Source organism: Condylura cristata, unplaced genomic scaffold (genome assembly GCF_000260355.1).
Source record: "Condylura cristata isolate star-nosed mole 26May11 unplaced genomic scaffold, ConCri1.0 scaffold00031, whole genome shotgun sequence".
NCBI classification, from domain to species: Eukaryota; Metazoa; Chordata; class Mammalia; order Eulipotyphla; family Talpidae; genus Condylura; species Condylura cristata.
Genome location: NW_004567132.1, coordinates 12,861,966 through 12,874,321, shown reverse-complemented (window position 1 = coordinate 12,874,321; position 12,356 = coordinate 12,861,966). Strand labels below are relative to the sequence as shown.

The window sequence follows — 12,356 nt, the reverse complement described above, 5'->3', positions numbered from 1 at the left end:
AGGCGGGAATCGAACTCATGCGGAAGCGGCCTCAGATTCTCAGTGCTGTGCTTTAACCCGCTGCGCCACCAGGGAGGGCCAGGATTGCTTTTTTAAAGTGCCTCACCACACACAAACAGAGTACAGTCAGATTTGGCTTCTTAGATATGTTAAGAGTTGTTTTGTGTGTTATTCTTTCAAGAAACATTTCATCTGGAACCTTAATTTCTGTCAATGAAGACACAAATTATCAGTGACTAAATTACCAGTTTCTGTCATTATAATTCTAGGAATTTCAGACCACAGAGGGTTGAGCTAGGAAGATAATTGTGTTTATTGGAGTTTGCTCAAGTCCAGGGCTTTCTGGGGGAACTAATGGAAATTGACCTAATTTAGGTATAGAATTGCAACTACATTGGCTGACGGCGCCCTCTACTGGTTTCTAATCAGAATAGCAATCTGGGATTGAAAACGATTTGTGGGGGTTTTTTGAGAAGGAAATGCAGAATTCAATGAAGCAAAATCTTATCTCTTGTAGATATTTAGGGGCAAGAAAAACTAGTTACAAAACAAGCCCCGTTCCAGATTTTAAGTGTCACAGTTGCTGTTATTGAACTTCTATAGTGAGAGTCCTACTTATCTCTCAGTACCTAGCTCTCCAATGAGACTGATAGCAACTTGAGATCAAGATCTTGATTTTTTTTTTTTTAACTTCTTACATCCTAAACCTCGCAAAGTCACCAGCACATAGCAGGTGTTCAATAAATATGGTCAAACAGAATAGAAGAAAAATAAGCAGTATTAAGATTTCACAGAAGGGGAGACTAGTCTTGTTGAACAATTCAGGGGGGCTTTCATCTGGTGGCCACGGTGATGGGGAGGAAGGGGTGGAGTTGAAATAATTCAGAAAGTAAAATGAAACACTTTGGGACCAGATATATATTCCACAGGGCAGAATTTTTGGTGATGTGATTCTGAAAGAAGTATTCTGCCATATGACCAACAGGTGTGGCTCACGATCTTTACAGAGGAAATAAGAGCAAAATAAAATAGAATGTTCACAACAACCAGTGGAGGAAGCTAGTCTGGCATAGTCAGACAGATGGAAGAAAGAATATGAATTAACTTCTAATTGTAGATACTAGAAAAAAAGAACAAGTTAACATTTAAAGAAGTTTCCCGTAATTTCACTTTTAAACTAAACCATAGGACCTTACTGGAAATTCAGTTCAAGAGTACATAAGGCACCCCTCACAATGATGTCTTATTTTTTTAAAAAAACCTTGTTTTCTGGGCCCTCTCTGGTGGCGCAGTGGGTTAAAGCACTGCACTAAGAAGCTTAAGCCACTTCCACTTGAGTTCACTCCCCGCCATGAGTTCAATCCCCGCCATGAGTTCGATCCCCGCCATGAGTTCGATCCCCGCCTGCCCGGGCGGAGATACACATGGCGCTGCAGACCTCTCCTGACCCGCCCGCTGCTCCCCTCAGCAGTGTACTTCCTCGATCTGCCTGTTCTGCTCCCCACTCTGTCTCTGGTGAAGCCTCTCACCCTCCACATCTCTGGCCTGTACCCCATAAATCTTTAAAAACAAACAAACAAAACCTTGTTTTCTCAGACACAAAGCACTAGGATGAAAATGACTTTCCTGTTTTTTATACTGAGGGTCTCATATCCCTGGAATCCTCAAACCCCCAGCTATTCTGATCAGCGAACTCAAAATGATTTTGAGGGAGACCAGTGCCTGAGTGAAGAGAAAGAAGGTTGGTCTCAAGATCACTCATAAAGGAGCTGGCTAAGAATGGACTAGGGTTGACAACTATGTTCTGTGCTGTTATCACTTAAACTCCGAGTTGTGTGTACATGAGAAAAATAAATGGGTTTATGGCACCTAATTGACTAAGGACACAGACCAAAATGCAGGATAGTTAGAGGGGAAGTATGCACTTACAAGAAATTTGGTGCAGCAGAATTGCAAGCAAGGAAGACAGGAGCCTCATCTAGAAGGTCCTGTTGTCACTTCACATTTATATATATATTTAAGATTTATTTGTGCATACAGAACTGGCCAGAGGTGTAGGAGTGGTGAGAGGATTCACCAGAGACAGAGTGGGGAGCAGAACAGGCAGATCAATGAGGCACATTGCTGAAGGGAGGAGTGGGAGGGTCAGGAGAGGTCTGCTGCACTATGTGGGTCACCTCTAGGGCAGGTGGGGTTCCAACTCATGCTGAAGTGGCTTTAGCTTCTTAGTGCTTTAACCTGCTGTGCCACCAGGGAGGGCCCCTGTTGCTTCACATTTTTATCTAATAAGAGTGATCTGAAGTGAATAGTAGGTCATGTACAGGATGTTTACAGTAAATCTGAAAGTGAGTCTGTTGCTGCTATCACCCACATGTAAGTGACTACAGGCATTCAACATTGGCCCCAGCAAGACCCAAACAAACAGCTACAAGGTAGCCAGAAGTCCACGTGACAATGAGAGGCGTTAGTGGCCCAGAGGAAGTGGTTTCTGAATAACAAGGGAGGGTCTTCAAGGCAAAACACCACTCAGTTACTCTTTTCCAGTGCAAAGAGAAGTTTGAGAAACTGCTCTTTACAGCACATAGAGACACTGCCATTTCTACAAGAGACATTCTGCATGTTACTTACTGGAAGCATTTTATTACCCTTATCAGAAAGTCACAACCTGGATACTTCACTGAGTTAGGCGAGAAACACAATAAATGGGCAAAACAAGAAAACCTACATAGTTGTGGAAGCATAATCAGAAAATTAAGGGCTATTCATTCCGAGTCTAGAGGTCTTAGGAGTCCGGAACTAGACATGGTTTGTCAACTACAGACCAGTTGTTGTGGGTTGGGACCAATACTGGGCCAGAAAGTGTGTCCACAGATACTGTAAAGACCATGTGTCTGAAAAAAAGAAAGAAGAGCTAAATTTGACCAGACAACTAAATCTCAGACACTGACAGAGTTCACCAGTGACTTAGTTGGAAGACCAGCTCTTTTACTCTTCCCAATAACCACATTAACACTATGATTATGCCCATTTTACAGATGAAAAAACTGAGGACTGTGGATATATAGCCAGTAATTAGTGATGGTGGGATTCTAATTTAAGCAGTCTGACTCCAAAGATAGCTTCCTAACTACCTTACTATTCAGAGCCAGCTCATATTATAGTCACTAGCTCAGACTTTATCAGAATACTCTTTTTGTGTTATGTATTAATTTAAAAAAATTAAAAGTATACTACATAGCCTCCGACACTTCATACTATAGCACTTCCTCTTTCAGTTTGAAACTCCTGGACTAACAAGGAAGCGTATAAATAACCCGGACTAACAAGGAAGCGTATAAATAACCACTAACTTCATTACTGGAGAATCACCAGCCTTATTTGGAACTAAGATCGGTGCATGCACATTGGAGGCAGGGAGTGGATGGATAGTGTATGTTGTAAGTAGGAAGCTGTGATTGTCGCCCATTGTTGTCAGTCCTGGTGATGGACATCTCACAACTTATGGAGACTTTGTACTAATACCTACAGTGAAAACCCTTTAGAAACATAGAAATATGGGTGAGATGGTGCTATCAGTATGAAAAACATCACATTGAGAATGCTCCTTGAAAAGTACCTATTATATGAAGGAAGCAAACACACGTTTTGTGAATAAGTGAATGAAAATAAACATGACCAGCCTCCATTCACTGAAGTTACATCACCTTATGTAACTCCAAAAAAAAAAAAAAAAAATGTGATTGGGCTTAGAATTGTGTTTTCATGTATGAGCTTAAAATAATTTATTCTCAGCACTTTAAACACCACTTTCAGAAAATTTGTAATGCTCAGTTACTCCTACTAAGTGTGATATCTACCCGTAGGTTATCTGAGGAGTTGTATATACTTGCACTCTGCTTAAAATAAAAGAATTAAAGAGGTTTTTATTATATTGAAAAACTCACTTGCAGTGAACACATGCATTTTTTCAAAAACAGGAGGAAACAGCGTGCTCACAGAATGAGTAAAGCTCTGTGATTGAGCTACAATTTAGCTCTGAGCATCCTGGCAGCCAAAACACAAAGAAAAACCCAGTATGTGACATAATTATCTTAACAGAAAAGAGAAAACATGCCAATACCTTAAAGGAGACAATTTTTCTGAGGGTTGAATCCTCTGCTAATTTTTTTTTTTTCATAGAGAATTACACATAGGACTCACTGGCATTGTCTATTCCTTGTTCTCATTGTACAACACAATCAGGAGCAGATTTTATAGCATTATTTGCTATAACTAGCCATAAAAATAAAGTACAATTCACTGAGCCCAATCTGAGAGGGCCAAAATAATGTAGTTTGAATACCAATGCTAGCTTGATCTGAGGTTAGAAATGAAATTATCTATTAAAAAAAGGAAATAGATGTTTGACTGAGCACATATATATACACATATTATGACTGAAATATTTTCTTCCTCTCAATATATGTTGTTGATCTTATCTTTAAACAACTTGCCCTGTGATCCACTGTAAATGAGCAGAAGGAGCTCAAATCCACACATCCTTTTCAGCCTCACATCCCTTTGCCTTTCTGCATTCCTAGAAGAAAAGCCAATGGGCAATTCATCTCATAGACAACCTTTTCCCTAGGTCACTTTTTACAGCAGATTTGTGTTTATGCTCCCCAAGGAGGGCCTAGAACACTGATGCTCACACTACTGATTAAGAACAGATTTCTTTGCTTCAAGACTGAGTGACCCATGTGAGTTTTTGACCCATATCATCCTTGTTGAGAAGCCTTCATTGAGCTCACCTGAACTTCATTGAGCGCAAAAGCTAAAAGCCTCTCTGTGTAGATGGTTTGGTAAAGGTTTATTATACTATCATTCCAGTGAATGGCGGACTTAGGGACTTCTGGAGGACAAGATGTCCAAGCTGCAACGAAAGCACAGAAATACAGGAACCTTGACCAGAGAGGGCTCCGGGTAGATAAGAAAGAGAAGTGAACAGAGGAAGATGTGGCAGTGGTTGAGAGAGAGAGAGAGAGAGAGAGAGAGAGAGAGAGAGAGAGAGTGTGTGTGTACATACATAGATGCACTTGTGGAAGCAGGAGCCAAATAGGGTGATGTGCAGAACCAGGCCATGAGAACTTTCACTTTAATCCCTTTACCAGGAGGAAGTATACAAAATAACAAAACCATTTTCTTTTCTGAGGAAACATAGATGATGCACTGGTAAACCATGTGTGAAGGATGGTAAGCCAAGCCAATTACTCTTAGGAAAGAGTAATTATAAATCACTACCTCTCCATAGTCACTTTCATTATGTATCTCAGTCATATGCTTGCTAGGGCCTGTTCCCCCTATTTTGGTTTGGGGGAACTGAGAAAAAAGTAAAATGTGTCTGCAACTGGATACAATCTGTATCTTAAAGAAAAGGTGTGGTGGTGACAGGGACAAAGGGCTGTGCCCGGAAGTCCCACCCATGGGCACCCACTGTGGCGATGGCTCCCACTGTCCTTGTCCTCCAGGAGTGCCTAGGTGTTTGGCGTCATGTCTTTGTCTAAGACCCACAAGGGACAGAAAGCAGAATGGTCTTTGTAGTTGGCTGCTAGACCCATGGGCATAATTTCTTCTTAAAAATGATCTTTGAATTTTTAGAAAACTTTCAAACAAACAATAAGCATTGAGGTAGAAAAAATGGTGATGTGCAAAGCATTAAGACAAGAAATAAAAATTACCTTCTCTCTTTGTAACTCTCACATCTTATTTGCTATCTAAGGATGCTACAAAATTGGTTCCTGGATGAAATCCCTCTGGGGGACTTTGGGAGGGGTTGTGGCATTCCTGGCTCCCCATGGGTACTGTTTAGTCTCAGTTGCTGTGGCCACTGCTGAAGGTTTGTTGAAATTCTACATGTCCATCCTGTTCTTGTGTACAGCCAGCCAACCATGGGGCTGCCTCACAAGGGGTTATACTTCTTTTCTCTCAAGCTGTGTTGTGTCTGATACTTCATCAGTCTCAGTCAGTCCCAGGCTCTTTCCATCACCCCATAATGGATTTTCCACAGGCAAGACCACGCTCCGCTCTGAAGGGGCCATGAGAATCCCCCACAGATGCTCTGTGCAGACGTGTTATGAGCTAATTTGAGTGGGACAAAGACTCAGCCCCAGCCCAACAGGATGGTGTTTTTGTCTATGTAGGCTAGACCAGAGGCATCTTCCTCCAGATCCATTTTCAGATATTCATGTACGGGGAGCCAATGAACTCATCAACCCTCCCAATCCAAGCACTCTTGGTTCCCAGTCTGGTGCAAAGTCCAAAATCTAAATCCGCTTTGCCTCCCATCTGCAAGGAGGACTTTGCATAAACGAGGCTAAAACAAGGCTTTTACTTCCATTACGACTCAGGTCAATCCCCACCCTGCTAGCATTTGGAAAACTCAGAGATGGCATCAGTTCCTGTTCCCCACGCAGCCACAGGAGGCCTTTGACCTGCAAGTAGGACATGTGCTCCTTGTGGAAAGAATTTAATGTGGACCTACATATAAGGCAATGACAACATACAGACTGATTTTCTGTGACAAGGAATAAAGACAGGACCGTGCCTGGGAAGATGCCCCCCGGTGTCCGTATTCACTGTCTGAGGAATTCCTGCCTCTGGCTCTGCCTCCGCTTATGCCTGTAGGCATGTGGAATTTTGTCCAGCAGGGACCCAGAGCTATTCAGCCAGCACCAAGGCTTTCCCACAGCAAAGAGAAGATAGTGGGTCCAGAACCCAGACTGGTGCCACTTTCACTACTGTAAAGTTGGCAGTGAATGTTAGAAAAGTACTCACCAAAGTTGAACACCAAACAAGATCAGCTCACCTGAGCTGCATGGTCTCCAGATTCCCAGCCCAGGGAACCAACAATTAGTGTTCAGAGAGGAAATATGTTCATACATGCTGTTCTGGTCACTGTGGGACCACATACCTCTTCCCAAAGAGCCCTAGACCCTGGGATGAGAGGTCCAGAAAATCTAAGATGACCAGCGTGGGAAGATGTTGGAACATCTACAACCAGATATGGACTTTGTGGCTGGCTGTTGAGCTCCAGACAGCATGCACCGCTTGTTTGACCCCGGGCCTATAGGCTTGACCACTGCCTTCATGCATTGTTTGGAATTTCCAGGTTTTTTTTTTTTTTCAGATTTAAGATTTATTCATACAGAACTAGGGTACAAACCAGAGGCACAGGGGCGGTGAGAGGCTTCACCAGAGACAGAGTGGGGAGCAGAACAGGCAGGTTGATGAGGTACACTGCTGAGGGAAGCAGCGGGCGGGTCAGGAGAGGTCTGGCTCGCCATGTGGTCTCCTCCGGGGCAGGCGGGAATCGAACTCATGCGGAAGTGGCTTCAGATTCTCAGTGCTGTGCTTTAACCCGCTGCGCCACCAGGGAGGGCCCAGTTTGGGTATTTTTAATAACACAGTCAATACTTGTTGATTGTAGAAAAATATGGAAAATACTTGTAAATAATAACACATATATATATATTACTCTGAATTTCTAAAGGAAGAACTAGATATGATAGCAGACAAACAATGATTTATTGAATTGAAAAATATCTAGTGGGAAAAACAACCCTCACAGTTGTCATTCACATTACTGTTTGGGAGACTAGAATAATGAATTTTTGCTTCTGAATAATTTTTTGACATTAAATTGCAGAGGAAAGAGTAATTATAAATTACTACCTCTCCATAGTCACTTTCATTATGTATCTCAGTCACATGCTTGCTAGGGCCTATTCCCCCTATTTTGGCTTGGGGGAACTGAGAAAAAAGTAAAATGTATCTGCAACTAGATACAATATGGGAAGTCCTGAAATTTACCCAAAGATCTTCCAACTAAACACTCCCAAACCACGAGGCAGAAGAGGGATTTCCCTGGGTGGTCAGGCCTTCCCCATCCTCCACAAAAGGCATTGGGGGTACCAGGCCTGGCACAGCATTCGAAAAAGGACAATACCCTCAGAGATCACCCTCTGGGGCATAACGCATTCGAAAAGATGGTGATTTAAAAAAGGACAAGATTCAAGTAGCAGTGCATGAAGATCATGGAAGGTTGTCATGGTTTGCTGCTTGATTAAATTAATAAAGGATCAAAGGAAGAACTATCTACTTTTGGCTCCACCTCAAGTCACATGTTTGCGTGTAACCCCTGCTCCCCATCAGGATCAATAAGTACTTGCCTGGTGATGTTCTCTCACCACAATCAGACCTGACTTGGGGGTGGCCTTTGGTCACCACCATCCAACCAAGCCCTCCCCAACCCTCTGAGATGGAAGTGGAGGGCTCCTGCCTGCACCTCAAAGACTTTCACTTTCACGCCAGCCCTTGCACTCTGCTCACAAGATTTAAGTTTCACCAAAAAGAGACTTTAAAAGACCCCTTCCTGAGCTATTTTGCAGTGTCTTTCTTGCTATTTCCCAAGAAAGTGTTCAAACTGGTGTCCTCCTTATGCTAAGGTCCCCTCTACTCCATTCCATAGTTACAACTTAGTAAGAGCCTCTTAAAAATTCACCTCAGGCCCTCCCTGGTGGCGTAGCGGGTTAAAGCACTGCACTGAGAAGCTTAAGCCACTTCCGCATGAGTTCGATCCCCGCCTGCCCCAGAGGTGACCACATGGCGAGGCAGACCTCTCCTGACCCACCTGCTGCTCCCCTCAGCAGTGTACTTCGTCAATCTGCCTGTTCTGCTCCCACTCTGTCTCTGGTGAATCCTCTCACCCTCCACATCTCTGGCCTGTACCCCAGTTCTGTATGAATAAATAAATAAATCTTTAAAAAAAATAGTATCTGGAACATTTAAAAAAAAAATTCACCTCAACAGTGAACCATGAGGTAATACACAGATTTTGGTCCCAAATGACCTTATCATCATGCCCTGATGGTGATTATCTACTCCAGTGAAAGATGTCATGCTTCCCCTCAGGGACACTGGCAGTGTCTAGAGACACATCTGGTTGTGACACTGGTCATGGTAAGAGAACTACCATTGTGTGGCGGGTAGAGACCAGTGGTGCTGCCAACAGCCTCTAAGGCTCAGGGCAGCTCCCATCACTAGGAATTATCCAGCACAAAATACCAATAGTTGAGAAACCTTATCTACTCCTCACTAGTCAAGGCTAGAGAACCACAGGTCCCTGACTTCCTTGATGTGACTCTCAGGCATACACATGCTCAAAAGAGGAGAGCTTTTTGCTGTGTTGTTAAGCCAGTTCCTACACTCTCGCCTAAGCACAGGATGCCTGTGGTTGAGTCAGTAATTCTCTACCCTTAAAAGACTCAATTTGTGACCTTAATTTTCATCAACATGAAATGTATTCTGGCTGTCATCCATTATCTCAGAGTGACAAATTTGTAAATGGCAGGGAGCCTGATAAGGGTTCATTTATATTTCATTAGGTAATTATATTCTCATTAAATAATACTGCACAATATCACCTGCTTGTAATCAATCATTTATTCAGTCAACAAATATTTATTGTATCCCACTAAGACTAAACACCAGGCTCTGTGCTAGATGATAACTCTCTGAACTTCCTAAATTTGTCTACAGTCTGTACAGCAGGAAGATGGAGGGCCAGATGCAATGGATAGCCGATTCTTGGGCTCCTTTCAGAGACCAGATTTCACAAGTTAGGATGCTACCAAGGAATCTACATTTGGAGCAAGCACTTGAGATAACTCTGATGCAGGGTATCCACGAGACTATGATTTAAAAAAAGATTTGAAGGGCTCATGAAATCCACTCAATATAACCCCAAATCTAAGAATATGCAGACCTGACCTCTCTAATGTGGTAATTTCCTGTATTTCTGGAGGGTCAAATGGCTAAATAATATTTAGCCATTAAGTGTCTCAAATTTCCCTTTTTTAAACAGGACCTGTTCAAACACAGAGGATGAGAGGGTAGAATGAACCATAAAAATATTAGCAGAACACTTTCAAAGGAACAGAACCATAAGAATGTCACTTCTGAACCTGTCTTCATGACATATAAGAGAATAAGCATTAGCCAAACATACTGGTATCAATCTCATAAAAATCTCTTGTTCGTAGGAAGTATGCACACTCCCTGTCCTCTGAAACTACCTCAACTTGCAAGGATTCTTGGCTTGATGAGGGATTATCAACTAATCCTCCCTGGTTACCAAGACAAATGGTTTCTCTGATTCTTCTCAATTTTTCTTCACGTACTTTCTCAGACCTATATAATTACCACTCCATTATGTAACTTTGCAATGAACCACTTATTTTAGTAGCACATTAGACACCATTAGAAACCCAGTTTAAACCTTGTTTCAAGCATAACTTTTCCAAGCATTAGACACACCTGAGCACTTATCTTGTTCTGCTATCAAGAACATGATCTCACTGGGTAGATATATGTCTAAAACTGAGGGAATCAGCACAATTGACTTATTCTAAATTACTGTGATCAATTTAATCATAGAATAAACCCTTAAAAAAGAAAGCCATCATAGCAATTACATAACAGATTGCAACCAATGCACCACCAGCATCTTTAAAGAGAGAGGAGGAGGCCAAACTACCAGAAAATGTGCGGGTGAGCCTGAAGATACTCTAAAATGCACCTCTCATTTTCAGCCCTCCATCTAAGAATTCCCTGCAGGTAATATTGACATTATTATACCCTTAAGTATCTCCATATTCCTGTTTTGCCCTCATTATCTACTCTCTGCTCCCTCCCTGAGCCCCCAGGGTCCACAGAGAGGAGGGCCTGGGGCCTAGAGACCCAATATACTCACAAAACAGAATGCCTTGAGTTTACTCACAATTGAAACATTTTAAAAGACTCTGTGCTTTTATCAAAACCCTCTCAAAATACACACGTGTTTTCAAATAGCAGAGAAACAATCCTTCCACAATAAAGAGAGAAAAACTCACAATGGTGTGTGTTATCGGTAACCTTCGCCCATCTGAAGTACCCCAGGTCCCACACACAAGGGAACTCCATTCTGCTCTGACCTCCATATGAAAAAGAACCCCCTCTCAGGGTTGGGGGACATTAAACCAACATATCAATTTGAATACAAAATTTTCCCCAAGCCCATTTTTAAATAGACCATGCTCTCTGCAGGCCAACATGCAAATTGGGGGGAGGGTAGTCAAGTGTACGACCACGGGCAAAAGAAAAAGTCATTGATCTTACCTATTTTCCCAGCCTCCACCTTCAGGTTGAAATCCCAGTTTCTTGGCAACTTCAGGGACATTTTGCTTCTGGTTCGGGTGAGTAGCTGCTGAAATGGCGAGTCTGTCACAATCAGCACCCTTCTGGCCCTTTCAACCTTTCCCTCTAGCTTGTGTATGTGTTTCCCCCTTTACTATTGCTTCACGGCCAATCTTGGGTTCGAGGTTGATTTGCCAACGTGTCTCCTTTCTCTCAGATGAAAGGTCCATCCATATTTCACCTAGGGATAGCGCATTTAACCCTCTCCCAATACTCTACCCTTGCCCCACAGAGGCTGGTGCCTCGTGAAGTGTGCACCACGCTTTTCTTGCTTTCTGTTTTTACCAGAAATACCAGATGCCCTGTCATGAGAAGCAAAGCTCCTGTTTGTAAGAATCTCAGGCCTCACTGAGGTGAGATCGTGATAAACAACTGCTGCCTTTTTTTTTTTTCTTTTGGTTTTTTTTTTTTTAAACTGTCTGTTTCCTTGCATTTGAGGAAGTTGGTGCCTGTTCAGTGTATATGATACATTATGAGCACTCTTTCTTGCGAAAAATTTTTTGGAAGTGCTTATATAAGTAGGGGTTCTTGTGTAATAGAACACTCTAGTTCTGATTAAAAGAAAAAGAAAACTTCAAGACTGCTCCCAAAATCTTTAAGCCCTCCTCACCAAATAAATCAAGCATCTGAAAATGGTAAGACAATCAACATTCTCCCAAAGCTGTGGGCTTTTAAATTCTCCTTGCTGTAAGGACCACACAGCAAACTCTCCATTTGTCTAGATAAAGATTCCAAAGTGACCCCAGCTGATGTAGAAAAGGTTTTGACGTATTCAACTAAAGTTAGTTTTAGCCGGGTAGGCCCATTCACATGTTATCATGGGTTTTGGCATTATATTCCAGGTGTGGGGTTTTTAAAATCATGCAACATAATTCAAGGCTTGGTCTTCTCACTACCTAGTTCTGCAGATTTTAACCAGTAGCTGAATATCTACGGAAGTCTAAGACCTCTTCAAATGGAGTTGATAATAACAATGACTGCATGGGTTTTGTGGTGGCATCACACATGAATTCAATCCTTATCCTCTTTAACCTAACTGCAAGCCAGGCTAGCAGATGTTTAACTGGGTCAGTATTTGGTCCCTG

At 42.3% G+C, this 12,356-nt stretch overlaps 1 protein-coding gene across 1 annotated transcript in view; it reads right to left on the bottom strand.

Moving 5' to 3' along the window:
• The window catches only part of ARHGAP25 (Rho GTPase activating protein 25), a 76,026-nt gene extending 64,679 nt beyond the window's left edge, over positions 1-11,347 (bottom strand). The window contains exon 1 of the mRNA XM_004691347.2: positions 11,194-11,347. Coding sequence (XP_004691404.1) covers positions 11,194-11,254 — 61 coding nt within the window. The 5' untranslated portion in view covers positions 11,255-11,347. The remainder of the gene's footprint in view (positions 1-11,193) is intronic.
• Positions 11,348-12,356: the final 1,009 nt, after the last annotated feature.